The sequence below is a fragment of the Mustela erminea genome, chromosome 11 (genome assembly GCF_009829155.1).
Source record: "Mustela erminea isolate mMusErm1 chromosome 11, mMusErm1.Pri, whole genome shotgun sequence".
Classification (NCBI taxonomy): domain Eukaryota; kingdom Metazoa; phylum Chordata; class Mammalia; order Carnivora; family Mustelidae; genus Mustela; species Mustela erminea.
This window is the reverse complement of record NC_045624.1, coordinates 19,069,948-19,086,161: the sequence shown is the minus strand read 5'-3', so window position 1 is coordinate 19,086,161 and position 16,214 is coordinate 19,069,948. Positions and strand designations below refer to the sequence as shown.

Genomic DNA, 16,214 nt, shown 5'->3' with positions numbered 1-16,214 from the left:
CCTCACAGAAAGAAGACAGAAGGAATTGCCCATTTTATGGGAAAAGGATTTAGGTCTCAGAATTTAGGCTTGACTTTATCCGAGCAATGTGAGAGAAGATCAAGTGTGCTGTCACAGAGGTGGGACTGGAGCGTGGGAGGGAAGTCAGGGCTAAAGTGTATCATGGTAACAGAAATACATGTGAAGGCTGCTTTGTACGTTTGGAACCTAAGGACAGAAGGGAAGGAAGATCATAGAGAATGAGGACCAAAGTAAGATTTTGGGTTAAGAAGGTAGAAATAGTATGTGTTTGTCGAAAGAAGGGGAGAAGCCAGTGTAGAAGACTAGATAATAAAGTAAGAGGTGATATTTAGGAGGACTTTACTGACTTGGAGAAAAAGGACAGCGATGTTGAATTACCTGAGTTTTAAGGATGCTCCCAGGTAGGCCCTGATCAGTCAATATTTTACTGTACAAGGCCAACCGTTGAATTCTAGGACAAGCAGTACCTCAAAAGAATTCCTGGTTTAATGTATCTTCATGCTTTGGTAGAAACCTATTTCTGTCACACTGATTGGTATTAAAACCAACACTTGAATGAAAACAAGTGCCTTTATAGACATTGTTCTGTGATCCTATCAATTTGAAATTCTGTTCTGGTTTACTAGCCTTCTTTTGATCACAAATTCCCACAAACTATTAGCATCAACTCTAGATCTACCAAGTAATTGAGTACCAGATCTACAAAGTCATCAAGTTCCTCAGTTGAGTCGTTACTGAAGTCAAGACCCAATTTAATATTCTCCTTGCCTCTTGGGCAGTTTGGATGACGTATTAGCAGAGATGGTATTTGTCAGTATATTACTATATCACTGTGCTGAATAATATTCTGGTAGCCTTGTAAACATATTAAGAAAAACACTGACCAATCTGTTAATATGTTTTATGGTTTCCCAGTGAAATCTCCTTTGTATAGAAACGTGACTAAGTCTGTTTGCTGCCACCCATAGCCATTCTCATTGGGAGAGTTTTTGCTTTCAGTAAGGGTAGAGTGTCGTGGGGATGAACCAGGCTACAGAGTCAACTGCACCAGGGTTGAAATCCTGGTCTGTTGTTCCTTAATTATAAGACCTTAGGCTGGTTTTATTTATTTTTTTCCCAAAGACCACATACATAGGTTCACAGCAAAATTGAGGGGAAGGTACAGAGATTTCCCATTAATTCCTGCACCCACACACAGATATAGGCTAGTCTTTCCAACCTTTAAATCTGTTTCTTCATCTCCAAAATATAGATAGTAGCTTTGGCTTGCTAGATTGGAAGATCAAATTAGGGTCATTTTCTGAACATTTCTGATACTTAATAAATATTTAGTAACACGTATATGCTCATAACAGACATAATTGGCTTTAAAACTTGGGACAGCATCATGCTCACAGAGTGGTTCATAAATGCTTTTGCTGATAACATTTAATATGGTCTTCAAAGCTTTATTGAATGAATATGCAAATGAATGAATATACACCTGCAGATGGAAGGAACACTTACTGGAACTTGAGTCTGCAAAGCTTTTATTTCAGTCATGGGTAGAATTGCTTGCTTACATCTTTTTTTTTTTTTTTTTTAAAGATTTTATTTATTTATTTGACAGACAGAGATCACAAGTAGGCAGAGAGGCAGGCAGAGAGAGAGAGGAGGAAGCAGTCTCCCTGCCAAGCAGAGAGCCCGATGCAGGACTTGATCCCAGGACTCTGAGATCATGACCTGAGCCGAAGGCAGAGGCTTAACCACTGAGCCACCCACTTATGTCTTCGGTAACACTTGATTATCCTGAAATTTTAAATGAGGCAAGTGATTACAGAAATGAGTTGACATACTTAATTCCACGTTAGATAGTCTTAGGAACCATGGTGATCTCTCTTCCAGATCTGCTTTCTTTCACAACAGTGGGAACTTTTTAGAACACTCGTCTTAGAAATACAACAGCTGGGGCGCCTGGATGGCTCAGTCAGTTAAGCATCCGGCTTTTGATTCTGGCTTAGGTCATAATTGCGGGGTCATGAGATCAAGCCCTTTGTCAGGCTCCAAGCTCAGCCTGCTTGAGATTCTCTCCCTCTCCCCCTCCCACCCCCTCCCACTCCCACATATGTGCACACACTCTCTTTCTAAAATAAGTAAATAAATAAAATTAAAAAAAAAAAAAGAAATAGAGCAGCTGTTTTGAGCCCAAGCCTTCCCCTCCTTGAGGCTGTAAAAGGGATCAGTTTTATAAGTATTACCCATTGGCACTTATGATTTAAAAAGCTGTTGGTTTTCTTGCTTTGAAGCTGTCAAGATGAGCAGTGGCCCTAGAAATCATTTGTAGGTTAGCGCCTCTTAGCCTGCAGTGGCTCATGGTGCCTCTTAGCGAGTTTGTTGGAGTCACCAGAGTCACTTATTTCCCTTCACTATAGAGTGAGGAGTGTGACATGGTCTCCTGAGTGAGGATCCCAGGGTTCATGCTGCAATCCCTAAACCACTTCCTTATCTGTAACCTGAGAATTCCTTTAATCAAATGTTGTGCTTTAAGTACAAATTAGCCCCTTGTCTACAACATAGTAAGTACTGTGTCCTTGCTGCTGACATTGCTGCAATTGGGAGTTATGAGGGTTTTTTTTTTTTTTTTTTAAGATTTTATTTATTTATTTGACAGAGAGAGACATGGCAAAAGAGGGAATACAAGCAGGGGGAGTGGGAGAGGAAGAAGCAAGGAGCCCGATGCAGGGCTCGATCCCAGGACCCTGAGACCATGACCTGAGCCAAAGGCAGACACTTAATGACTGAGCCACCCAGGTGCCCCAGTTATGAGGGTTATAAAGGTTGGTTAACTCTCTTGGCACAGTACCTGGCGCATAGCGGAACCTCAAGAAAAATGTTCCCCGTTACCCCCACGTTCAAATGCCTAACATCCTATTCTCAGTTTTAAGTGTAGATGGCAAATAGATGACTTTCTGTTTATACTGAATCATTCCTTAGATCTCCAACTAGAAGTATGAATAGCTAGGTTAATATACTTCCGAATGTCAAGGATGAGGCTTTCATCATTTTAAATTGCTTTTCTTAGTTGCCCATCATAAATGTGTGCATTAAACTGTTTATCTGATTGCACAGATGCTGTTGACTGAGTACTTGGATATGAAAAATACTCGTACGGCCTCTGAACCATCAGCTCAACTAAGTTATGCCAGCACTGGACGCGATTTTGCAGCCTTTTTTGCCAAGAAGAAACCTCAAAGGCCAAAAAATTCTCTTTTTAAGTAAGTATCTCCCTGATGGTAAGATAGCAGGCATCAGGAGTGTTTGATCCGAGTGGAATATTCTCTACTGTTTCGGCAGCTGGTGCCTCACCCAGTGGAAGCTGATTTGAAGCAACTTATAGAAAGTGAAAATATTTTTTATTTTGTATACCTTTGTTTTCTGTAAGGGGAAATGGCTGTTTTGAAATATGGTGAGTGGACTGTCTAGGACTTTTAATAAAGATTTTGGAATTTACTTCTGTGGTGTTTTATGTAAAATGAAGGGAAATGAAACTTGCCAGTTGTTTCTGGGGACTTTTATATGAAATGAAATACATCAGCTTTCAGATTATGTCAGATTTCGGCAGCAGGAGTAGTGGCTAACGCTGAATCCTAAATCCTAGCGAAAGCATGAAGCCTTTTTCATGGATTGTCTCATCTACTCATTACAACCTTATGGGTCGGGGTCTTATTTTTTTTTTAATGTATTTATTTTATAGACAGAGATTATAAGTAGGCAGAGAGGCAGGCAGAGAGAGAGAGAGAGAGAGAGAGGAGGCGGAAGCAGGCTTCCCGCTGAGCAGAGAGTCTGACGTGGGGCTCAATCCCAGGACCCTGGGATCATGACCTGAGCTGAAGGCAGAGGCTTTAACCCACTGAGCCACCCAGGCACCCCTCGGGGTCTTATTTTTAATCCTTTTTTTGCACACAAAAACTTGAGACCCTAGCGAGGTTAAGTAACTTACGTAAATTCACATAGCTAGCAATTGGTAGAAGCAGGGTTTAAGTCTTGGTCGGTCTCTGTGTTCTTCTGAGGAGTCAGGAGATAACGGGTTAAGCAGTTGTGCCTGTAAATCTTAGCATATGAAGTGACTACAGAAGTATTATCTCTGTGTTTGGAATTCATTATTTTGGAACAGTTGAAGCTAGAGTATCTTTTATTGATTCACTTTTGAGATTTGTTTATATCATAGATTCATAGAGTTCTTAATCATTACTGGAAGTTCCAACAGGGCGTTCATCTTGGGATCTGGAGGAAAGGAGATTGAGTGTGCCTACACTGGAATAAAATGCATTCTGTGTATCGAGTGCATTCTTTTTTTATGTTTTACCGTTTTGTTCAGAGCACAGATGCACTAGTAGTTAAAATGCTTTAGTCCACAGGTAACACAGGCCCCCATTGGAAAGTTCTTACCTCACGCGGTAAGGAGGAACGAAGTGGAGTCTGGAATCCGACAGTGCATCATCCTCAAGGACCCGACTCTCATTTCATGCCTTTGGTCCCACTCCAGTATAATGGTGCAGCCAAGGAGAGGGTGTGATTCTTCTGCAAATTTTGTTTTTGAAATTAGTGGACTGTTTTTAATACCGCTTTTCAGTTTAAAGAAAAATCAAGTAGACAAGACAAAGAATTCTCTTAACGTCCCCCTTCCTCAGAATTTCTACTTATGTTAACATCTTGCATTCGTTCCTCTGGTACGTTTCGTACAACTGATGAATCGATATTGACCATTATTAACTAAAGTGCGTCGTTTACCTTCTAGTTCACTCTCTGTTTTGTACATTCTATGGGTCTTGAAAAATATGTCTTGTCGTATATGCACCATCACGTTATCATACAGAATACTTTTGCTGCCCTCAACATCCTGTTTTCCACTCATTCTTCCCTCTTTTCCCCACCCCCTGAGCCCCTGATAATCACTATCTCTGTGGTTTATCTTTTCCAGAACGTGTTATAGTTGGGATCATAGAGTGTGTGGACTTTTCAGATGAGCTTCTTTCACTTAGCAATATGCATTTAAGGTCTTTCGTGGCTTGATAGCTCCTCTCTTTGTATTGCTAAATAATATTCCATTGTGTGCATGTACCTTGGTTTTTTTCCATTTTCTGTTGAAAGACACCTTGGTGGCTTCCAATTTCTGGCCATTGTGAAGAAGGCTGCTATAAACATGCAGGTGTTTGTGTAGATGTAAGTTTTCTGTTCATGTGGAGAACTCCCTAAAAGAATGATTACCAGACCATTTGGTAAGATTATGTTTAGCTTTGCGAGACACTGCCAAACTGTCTTACAAAATGGCTGTACCATTTCAGATCTTTTTTAAAAATTAATAACTATCTCTTTATTCATCTTTTCTGCCAGTGACAAGACCCCCCTGCAAGTTTCTCTCAGGTCTTGGGATCGGGTCTTACGCGAATTCCTATACCAGTCCCTGGCAGATCCCAGTGATTGTCTTAAAATAGTCAGGGATCTTCTCTGGTGATAGTTGTGGGCTGGAGAGGAACCGCTTTTCCTCAGCATTCAGCCATTGGAAGAGGGAGCAAAGAAGCCGAATGCCCAGCTAGAATGGGGACTCTGGCAGCAGACAGGGAAGGTACTGAAAGAGAAAACGTGGTTAACGAAGACGGCCCGAGATGCTGCCTAATCCTTGGGCTTTTGCTTCGCTGGCTTGTTTGCTTGCTTGCTCTCTGGTGTGCTTCTCTCTCTCTCTCTCACTCTCTCTCTCTCTACCTCTCTCTTTCTCTCTTTTTCTTCCTGTGGTAAATCTCGGTGTACTGCAGAAAGCAGGTTGTAAGGTGTTTAGATTTCATGCTCTCAACCATCACCCTAAACATTCAACCTCAGGCCACTGTATACATTTTTGCACATTTAGCCTAACCTGAAGTTGTGGTACTGAAAAACATATAAATTATCGGAACCAAATAAATGAACTTAAGTTATTCTTAAACATTCACTACTATTGCGTAGTAATAGAAACTCATCATCCATACCGAATTAGACCATTCTTACAGATTTGCCTCCTTCTGGTCTTGGTTCTCCCATTAATGAACCATGCAAACCAGAGTGGGTCTACTGTCATCGTGGATCTCTGTGTCTTTGGCTATAAAATAAGGAAGTGAGACCATATCATCCCTAGGGCCTCTTTTACTGTAAAATTTTAGCAATCTGTGAGTTGTAGCAAACATACAGAGGGTTTCCTGAGTAGCAAAAATGCATCAGGTCATAAAGGATTAAGATTTGGGTGAGCTGTAATCTGTTTTTATGACACCCGTGAAGGACTTTATTACTCTCTTTAATTGCCCCTAGCCAAGGTTAATTAAGTGTGTTTAAGTTCTCATTCTAGCCTGTGTGCCTCTCTATTCTTGGCTCAAGAGTTCATTTCTTTTTCCCTTGCCATGTTTGATCAATAGCTGTCAGCATGCTCTCCGGAGGTCAGCGACTTCTCTCCAGCACTTGACTGGCAGGTGGCACTTCTGAAGGACTGCACACTCTGCCTTCCTTCTGGCTGCGAGGGTCCTCTCAGTTCTTGGCAGGGTGCAGAGGAGAGGATCAAGAAACCCTAGGGTCTCCCTCAGACTGATATTCATCTTCCTTGTCAAAGAATGGGGAAAAAAAGGCAGAATTAAGGAAGTGGTGGCGTTCCTTTTCTGTTGCCAGAAACCTATCCATTATCCCTGTTGCTCTTCCGTGATGTTGCTGTTTACCACTTAGCGGCAATCCTTCTCAGGAGGATTCTTCCTGTCAGCCCGTTGCTCTGGCTTTGAAAAATCACAGGCCTGAAATGGAATTTCTTAACCCGTCAAAGGTTCACTGTTGATACGGTCTTCAGTTCACCTGTTCCCACCCCCACCTTCCCTGCTGTTTCACTTAAGACTGTGACTTTTTTTTTCTTTCCCCCCCCTTTTTTAAAAATTTTTTTTATTCTGGCGTTCTTGTTTTCACCTTTAAGATACCAGGCGCCTGTCCTCCATGTTGCTGACCTCCGAAGTGATTCCTGGGTTGAACACACACTTTGTCCCCTGAGAGTTTGGAGAGTATTTTGTGTTGTAGGTGGCAGGTCAGAAACTGTTTAGAAATTATACTGCTTTTGAGGACTTTTTTTTTTTTTTTTTTTAAAGATTTTATTATTTATTTGACAGACAGAGGTCACAAGCAGGCAGAGAGGCAGGCAGAGAGAGGAAGGGAAGCAGGCTTCGCTGCGGAGCAGAGAGCCCGATGCGGGGCTCGATCCCAGGACCCTGGGATCATGACCTGAGCTGAAGGCAGAGGCTTTAACCCACTGAGCCACCCAGGCGCCCCTGCTTTTGAGGACTTTTAAGGAGAGACCATTGATGCCTTCCTTGTTTGGTGTCTGAAGCAGCGTTGCTAGCATGCCTTCTGTGCTAGTTCTCTGACCAGGGGAGTTCAAGAAGCAAGATGTCCGCCCTGTGGAGCCAGTATTTCTGTGGTACCTTGTGAACTGGAGAGAAGCCCATTAGAATGACTTCATAAGATACCCTTATCGCATGTGCGTAGGGATCCTGGCAGAGGGTCTGGAGGTGACAGATGAGAGTTCCATCAGCTGAAATGAAGAAGGAGCAAATGATCCAAAGGCTGTTGTGGAGGGGGGCGTTAGCCAGGAATATTGCTCCTAAATCAAGGTCTGTGGCAGCCTGCTTTGGCCCTTTCATGGGAGAGCCAGAATGTTTGGGGCCGGGAGCATTAGGGAGCACCCCACAGACTGGAGTAGAACACTTTTGGACTACGTGGCTGGACACTGCCTGTTGGGTGACTGCCTTTTGGTTTACCCTGCGTCTTTTCACAGGTTCGAGTCGTCCTCCCACGCCATCAGTATGAGTGCCTACTTGCGAGAGCAGAGGCGGGAGCTCTACAGTCGCAGTGGAGAACTCCAAGGTAGGTGATTGACCTCTCTGGAAAAATGAGTTTCTGGAGAAAGATCTGAAGTGTTGGGCACATGGGAATTTGTGGTTTGCCTTCACAGGATTCCTTCAAGATGGCAAAGTTTTAAAGACTTGATAAACTGTTTCTTCTGTTACTTCCCAGCATCTGCTGTCAGGCAGCTAAAGCCATTGCCATGGCCACAGATTTTATAGACCTGCTACCAGTCAAGTGAGAACTCAAAGCTTAAGATAGGAGGTCAGTCTCTTCGTGCTTAAACGTGGCAGACACAAGTCCAGTCTGGGGGAATGCTGGTCTTCTATGGCCGTCACCGGTACACTTAGTACTTTCCATACCTTCTAGAATGTAGCAGGAGTACCTGGGATTGGGAAAAGGGTAAATGCAGCCTCCGTCATTATTTAAAGGGAAGAAAGGTGTCTCTAAGTGAGATGTTGTAATCAAGCTAGCTTTGACATACAGGATATTTGATACCCGTATGTGGTTCCTAAAGAGTTGTAACCTGGAGAAGAAAATCCTTGAGAAAATAAATCGTAAGCAAATTTTATTAAATTAAAAATCCAATAACATTTTCTTCTGTGACAAGAAAGATGCTAATCACGGTAAATGCAATCAATTTAGAAAGATTTATGTAGTCCTGCTAAGTGCCTGCCATTCTAGGCATCGAAGGGGATGGAGGTTGAGTAGAAGGGAAGAAAAGATAAAGCCTTAAGATCCAGCTATGCAAGTAAGGCAAGAATATCAGTAATAGTGCCAGGAAGTCAGGGCTAACAGCTAAGTAGATGATGTACATGAAAATGCTCGAGAGGGTGAGAGAAGGGAGTGATGATTTAAATTATTTTAGAACTATGGGCTTCCTGTATAAGGGATGCATGAGAACACTTCATTTGGGGGAATGCATTAGAGGCACCTGAAATATTTAGTCTTCAGGATTTATCAGGTTTCAAAACATTATGCAGCATCCAGCCAGAACTTTCTGGATTTAAAGACTACCACCCAGCCATTTCTATCTCCACCTTCATTATTAATCTAAATACCTGTAAATTTTTCCAAAGATAGCTACTCTGCTTTCTCATGCCTATACCACAGTAATAATCCCACAGCTCATGGGTAGAGTTACCAGAATTAAAAGCCTAGAAATATGTTTGAGGATATAAGGAAAAGGAAAGTAGCCTGTCAACATTTTATTTAGTAGTAGTGTTGCTCTACATTGTTGGAAGCGTGAGGTACATGGGTGCAGGGGGTAGTTAGGATTGGAGCAAGTCGAGGAGCGAAGGTGGAGGGTGACCCAGGCTCTAGCAAGCAGCTGCCTGGTGGAAGTGTGGGGTGGACTTGGATCAAATTGTGGTGACTGAGCCCACGTTCCTGTAGGGCTCATCGTATCCAAACTGCCACTTGGGCTGCAGCTGATCATTCAGGGCTAGAGCGATCCTTTCTATGCAGTATCCTTATTGTAATTGTTGAGTCGACGTCACGCAACTTTAAATTTACCTCCACAGTTTTTCTCCACTTGGTTTGTAGTATGAGCAGTTTCTTTAATGGGGACAAAGCAAGCCTTTATTTTTTCTTCTAGATCATTCCACTTTCTGCTCATCTGTACGCTTAATGCTTTAGAGCAGTTTTAGGCTCACAGCAAAGTTGAGTGGAGAAAGTGCCGAGGCTTCCTGCATACCCCCTGCCCTGACACAAGCACCGCCTCCCTTCCGACAACACCCCCGCCACAAGGAAGCCTTTTGTTTGACGTGTAGAGATGAAAAGGTAGACCACATAGTTCGGGACAGCAGAGCAACCTATCATTCATTCAGACTCTCGCATAATTAATCCACCAAGACAGATGACTGATGGTAGACTCTCTTCTTCTCTGCGCTCCCAGCCATGCAGAATGGCTTTTCTGCCAGTGGCCCTGGTGATCCACAATCTCTGGAGAGACCCTGGAGCAAAGCCGTGACGAGAGAGTTCAGGGCCCAGATTGCCAAGCCTTATAATCTAGCTCCCCATTTCCTAGTTTCGTACCCTCTTTGCCTCTGTTTCCTTACCTGTACATGGAGACGGAAATAACAGTACCCACCTCACGAGGTTGTTGTGGAAGCTTCGTTGAGGTAGGTATGAGCAGTGTTTAGAAAAGTGCTGACCGAATAGGGAGTGTTAGGTCTTCCTCCTCCCCCAGCCCCCTGTTCTCGCTCATTCTATCACTTCAGTTTTGGTCGTCCTCTTTGTCTCTTTAGCTAAATCTACTCCACTTTCCAACTTAAATTCTGTTGTCACTTAGTCTGATGACTGTCCCGCACCCCATGATCAGTGCTCACTTGTTTGAGTGTACCATGAAACTCTAAGTTCAGGAGAGATAGACCATTTTATTTTCTATCCTTAGAGTAGGGCCTGGTGTGGTAAATATTCGGTAAATAGTGACTGACTCAGCGACAGAACCAGTGAGGGCGGTTGACATCAAACGTGGGATAGAGAGCTCAACATGGAGAGATAGGAAGGGCCCTGAAGGGAGAGGCGGCCACTGAGAGGCAGTATTGGCTTCAGAGGTTCGGGTAGTTTTTAAGTTAGGGAGAAGGAGAGGTTGTGTGTAGATCTGTTTTTGTTCTCTGCAGTAGTTCTCTACGTAGCTCCATTAAGTAGGAATGTTGCCCCTGAGCTGTCTGGCCTAGGACAGCACTGCTGTGTATAATGGAGAGGCATGTCCCAATCCAACTTCATTATGGAGAAAGTTTAGGTTAATTGAAGACTCTCTTTAACTGGGAACTTTCTCATTTTTCAGAAAGTTAATTGAAATATGGAACTATATGTGATGGTATATTTCACTTACCAGTGTTCAGCAAAATAGGAGGATTTATCTCCGGGTACAAGGAAGAAAGTAGTCAGCAAACATGTCATGTTCATACTAATCATTAAAACATAATTTTAGCAGAGCGGACAGATCACACGCACGCTGAGAGAAGAACTCCGCTGACGAGTTTCTGTAAAAGTTTGATGGTATTTCACTGAGGAGCAGAAGTGTCTCTGATGAATGCTTTTAACAGTTCAGCAGGAAAAGGGGAAAATCACACCTATTTTCCATTAAAAAACCAGCCAGCCTTTCTCAGTTACTCTATTCATCTGACTCGTCCATGGACCATTGTGAGATCAGCATTTCAGTTTATCCATGAAAAGGTATAATCGAAAATAGTTCAGTCCAGTCCCGAGGGGCTGGCAGAAGACTTTGTCTCTCCTCTGCCCGCCACAGAGCTGCAGCCTTCGCTTCCCAGTTTGGTTCAGGGGTCAACTTTTCCTTCTGTGGCAAAGAAAATTCACCAGAAAGACCATCAAAGTCACCTTAGAGAGGTCCCGTTTTATAAAAGTTAAGTCTCTCCCAACATTTTCAGTTCATCGCACAATTAAAAATGTTACTCAACAACACACAAGGGGAGCAAAGAACGTAGAAATGAGATTTCTTTGGTATCATCAACCCATCTCAGTTGGCTCCGTTCAGGTGCAGATGGTCCATTAGCCGGTGTGCTGTTGGCAGTTGGGCCGAGGAGGTGGGGATGCTCTTTCAAAGTGTGCCACAGAACAGGTGGAAATCGAACTTGTGTGTCTCCGTTAATCAGAGAGGTCCTGTTGCTTTGAGCCTCTCCACTGCTTCATTGTGCGGCTTAGGCAGTCAGGTTAGAAAGATAGTAGTTTTAATGAACATTTAGCTTGAATATGGCTTCTCAGATTTAACGCAGGTTTCTTTGGGGGAATAAGGTAACTGATGAAGGCTATCTCATGAGCATTTTTTTTTTTTTAAGATTTTATTTATTTATTTGACAGAGAGAGATCACAAGTAGGCAGAGAGGCAGGCAGAGAGAGAGAGAGAGGAGGAAGCAGACTCCCCGCCGAGCAGAGAGCCCCATGCGGGACTCGATCCCAGGACCCTGAGATCATGACCCGAGCCGAAGGCAGCAGCTTAACCCACTGAGCCACCCAGGCGCCCTCATGAGCATTTTTTTTCTTTTTTTTAAATTCTTGAGTTGGAAGATTTACTTCTTTTTTTTTTTTTTTTTAAGACTTTATTTAGTTATTTGACAGACAGAGATCATAAGTAGGTGGCGGCGGGGGGGCGGGTAGCAGACTCGCCGCTGAGCAGAGAGGCCGATGGGGGGCTCGATCCCAGGACCCTGAGACCATGACCTGAGCCGAAGACAGAGGCTTTAACCCACTGAGCCACCCAGGCGCCCCTCTCATGAGCATATTTTAAAAAAAGACCTCAAAATACTGGTACTAATGACCAAAATAAGCTCTTAGTTTACTCGGTCCCACTGTGCCATGGTTTTCTCATTTGACTATGCAGTTAAAACTCTGGAAAAAAACAGAATAGCTGTAATTGATTTAAATTAAAAAATTCAACCTCGTGGAATTGGGAGAACTGCACCCACTTCTTTATCTCCTGTTTTCTTGGTCCCTCTAGTCTCGCTGATCCCCTGAGCTGGCTCCTCTCAAGGTCACCAGCGATCTCCATCTTGGCGGATTCAGTGTTTGCTTCCCTGTGTTCATCTCGCTTGATCTTCTGGCCAGCCATGTTCCTTTTTTCCTCCACATGTTGGAGTGTCTCAAGGTTTGGTGCTGGGACCTTACCTGTGCTCACTCTCTAGACAACCCCCGATATCTGAGCCCAGATTGAGGTTTGCTTAGTGCCTAGGTGCAGGCCACTTCCCGATTGGGCCTCCTGCCCAAACTGGTTATTGTTTCCTGACCTCTTCTAGCATCCTGCCCACTCCCTACCACCATCCTATCATTCTTTCTCACATTTTTAAAGAATTTTCCTCATAATACTTCATTTCTATATATCTTTCTCACTTAGTAAGTTTCTGCACTTGCCTCTGAAGTCTTACTCATTAGTGCAGTCTTACTCATGAAGTCTTACTCATTAGAGCTTGGTCTCCAGTGCCTGGGGCAATGCTTGGCTTGAATTCAGCACTCAAAACGTATAGGAGGGAGGGGGCTCGGTCCTCAGTATCCCCTTGTTTGGAGGCACAGGCCTACTTACATGAGAAAGCCTAGTGGGAGGCTTAATGAACAGAGCAGGAGTCCTGTGATTTGTCTCCTTCATTCATTTTTAAGATAATAAAACTCACGAATGAGTGAATAGAGCACAGTAATTGTCAATGATCCAAGTAGAAATGTATTACTCAGTTTTGCTTACAGTTTCTTTTCTGTCTTGGGGCTACTTAGTACTTCTGTTTGTACTCAATAATATTACCTTTAGAGTGCTATTTTTATTCCCATTAGTCTAATGAGTGGCATTTCTGTAGCCCTGACATTAAAATATTCTGTAAAGCTTCAACCACTTGAGAATTGACTTCTCTAAGAGGATTTGCTTTACATGGTAAATATGGAAGCACTGGCATCAGGGAAAACTGGGCTCTTATACTGACTGACCTGAATTTTCTGAGTTTTTCTCTCTAATGGGTTGTTGGTGACTGGGGTTGTGAATACCTAAGGATATCATATGTAATTAATCTGTTTAGAGGTACCTCACCTTAAGGTAGGGAGATATTTGAAATACATTAGCCATGAGCTGATTATCCTTTTTTACAAAAGGATTTATAATAGAAGTCTCTCAAATAGCAAGCTTTTCTATAATGGAGCATTTAAAGCAAGATTCCATTTATGCACACATTTTCAGGGACATTTTGGCTGAAGTGAGGTACAGCAATTTTATACTCATCCCGCACATTTGTTCCACAGCCTTAAACATAAGAAGCACTTGTAAAGCTTTATATCTTGAAATACGATTAGAAAATTCTTTGTAGTCTTAAATTTTGCGTAATGACTTTGTTAATAACTATGTAGCAATATGCGGGGGACATGAAAAAATACATTTTTTCTTCTTAAAATTGCATATAATTATTTCAAGATAACCTTAATCTTTCATAGTTATCTCTCTGTTTTAGGTTCTAACATAATAAAAATTGATTCCCCTTCCTTTTATATATTTATGTTCTTGCTTTTTAAAAAGACTGATCTTAACTTCCTCCTATGTAAGATTTGTCTTATAATGAAATTATAATAGAATTTTTATAAATGCTAATTTCTTTATATGTTCTCAAGAAGTAGTAAGTAATAAATATGTTTTCCTCAGGTCATGAATAGACTAATGCATTATTTAAAATCATTTAGGAAATAAAAGTATTTTTATGCTGAGATTGTTTCTGACTCTATCACCTCTTTGCCATAATCGTTGCAATGTAGATATTCCTTTTTGTTTAAAAATGTTCTCTGTTTCTGGGTTTAATTTATGACATGGGTTTGTTTTTTGAAGAATTCTAGTTCATACAAATTCCTGTTGGACGAGCCATTGGTATCCGAGCCGTGTGGAGGAACCTGGAGGTCATGGGATGGACAGTGGGTCCTGAGAGTGCAAAACAGCTGTCACGAAGCCTTAGTAAAGCCTTTGACCCTCACTCTTGAGAAATGATCCTTGGTCATTGTGCAGAACTAGTTGATGACCTATAAGATTATTTTTAAGAATCCTTTGTTCTACGTACTCATTCACCCATGCAGATGTGGGAAAAGAGTGAATACTGTTAAATGAGATATGTATTTGAGATTAAAGTGATACATAGGAATTTCTCTTTATATAGTACTGGAGTTAAAAGCTTTTTTTTTTAAATAAAAAATGTGAAAAAATGACAAATTTCTAACTTGTTTCAGGAAAATATAAAAGTTAGCTTCTGTCCTATTTTTAATCATTTGGCTCATTAACTTTTTAATTAATGTAAAATAACAGCTTTGCTAATTTTCTTAGATTTTCTTTAAGATTGTAAGAAATTATATTTTTGCCAAATTTAGTAATTTATATGATGCAGCTAATTTTGACTTGAGCTATTTTAGAGAACAGAGAAGACCAAAAACATTCATGGTGTATAGTGGGGAAAGTAAGTTTTAGACTAAATGAGAACACCAAAGAACAACTTGATCATTGTCCCAATAAGACACAATTCGTAAGATAGTTTTATGTTTTCAGAATGAAGCACGAGTCCTTTCAGGAATATTAATAGTTAGAGATGCTTATCTGAAGTGATTTGTTATCAGAATTCAGAAGAAACTGACGTCTGCATGCATGTAGTATGAGGTCTAGGCAAGAAAATAATAGATTTTAATGGTAGCAGGTGCCTTGGAGCTCATAATCTGGTACATTTTTTTAAAAGATTTTATTTATTTAAGAGAGAGAGAGAACGAGGCAGGGGAAGGGCAGAAGGAGAAGGAGAAGCCGACTCCCCACTGAGCAGGGAGCCAGACTTGGGGCTCGATCCCAGACCCTGAGATCATGACCCGAGCTGAAGGCACAGGCTTAACCGACTGAGCCACCCAGGTGCCCCTAATCTAGTGCTTTTCAAATTCGTTATTTTAGTCCTAGAACCTGTTTTCTGTATGTTTATTTCAGCGTTGAATGTAGAAAACAGACTGAGGGGGAGGTGGTTTGACCAAATGGGGTCTGGGACTCCAGTGCCTCCCCACCCAGACTCCCCTCCGTCTGCTCCTCTCTTCCGCGGAGCACCCGAGGCACCATTGCGAAACTAAAGACTCCCAGAATCAGCATGCTATACAAAGCAAAACTGATAAGGAGACAGATGACATTACAGATTTGTAGAGATGGGACAGGTGCGTCAATGATGGGTGGTCAGACAATTGATTAACCATAAACAAACAAACAAAAAAGTTGAATTTGAAACTCATCAGTTAGGAAAATAAATTTTGGGTGCGTGGAGAACTGAAATGTGGAAAGCAAAACTGACTGACCCTTGAGTTCCTAGTAGCATTGTTTGAATAACAAAAGCCTGAAAATAACTCAAATACCATAGACAGGAGAATGGATTTATCAGTCTCGGCCTAGCCGGGCAGTAGAATACTACGTAGCAATGAAAATGAATGAACTGTACTGTATATTAAGTTGGTTTAATCTCAAAAGCAATCACAAAAGACTATAGATATAGTCGAATCCCATCTGTACGAAGGTCAGAAGCAGTCAGGACTGAACAATATCGTGAGGCGTCTATCCTTGAGTGATGACAACGTGAGGAAGGTAAGGGAGGGAGCACGAACATAAAACTCAGGGAAAGGGCCACCTCTGGAAAGGGTGGAAGAGGGTATAATTAGAGAGGAGCATAGGCTTCAAGGATCATAGTACTGTTCTGTTTCTTAAGCTGAGTGATGGAGATGCTGTTGGATTTTTTTAAACTGTACTTAGTGTCCTGTACATTCAGATATCACACATTTCATAAAAAGTACAATTACAATAATTGGTACAAGGC

At 41.9% G+C, this 16,214-nt stretch overlaps 1 protein-coding gene across 5 annotated transcripts in view; it reads left to right on the top strand.

The window, feature by feature from the left end:
* The window catches only part of EXOC4 (exocyst complex component 4), a 725,477-nt gene that overhangs the window by 198,099 nt on the left and 511,164 nt on the right, over window positions 1-16,214 (top strand). For 3 of the 5 annotated variants that reach the window (XM_032304527.1, XM_032304528.1, XM_032304529.1), the window contains exons 8-9: window positions 3,130-3,275; window positions 7,838-7,926. In XM_032304527.1, coding sequence (XP_032160418.1) covers window positions 3,130-3,275; window positions 7,838-7,926 — 235 coding nt within the window. Of the gene's footprint in view, window positions 1-3,129; window positions 3,276-7,837; window positions 7,927-12,367; window positions 12,781-14,221; window positions 14,246-16,214 lie in introns of those variants that run through there. The other 2 variants (XM_032304531.1, XM_032304530.1) reach the window with 2 other exon arrangements.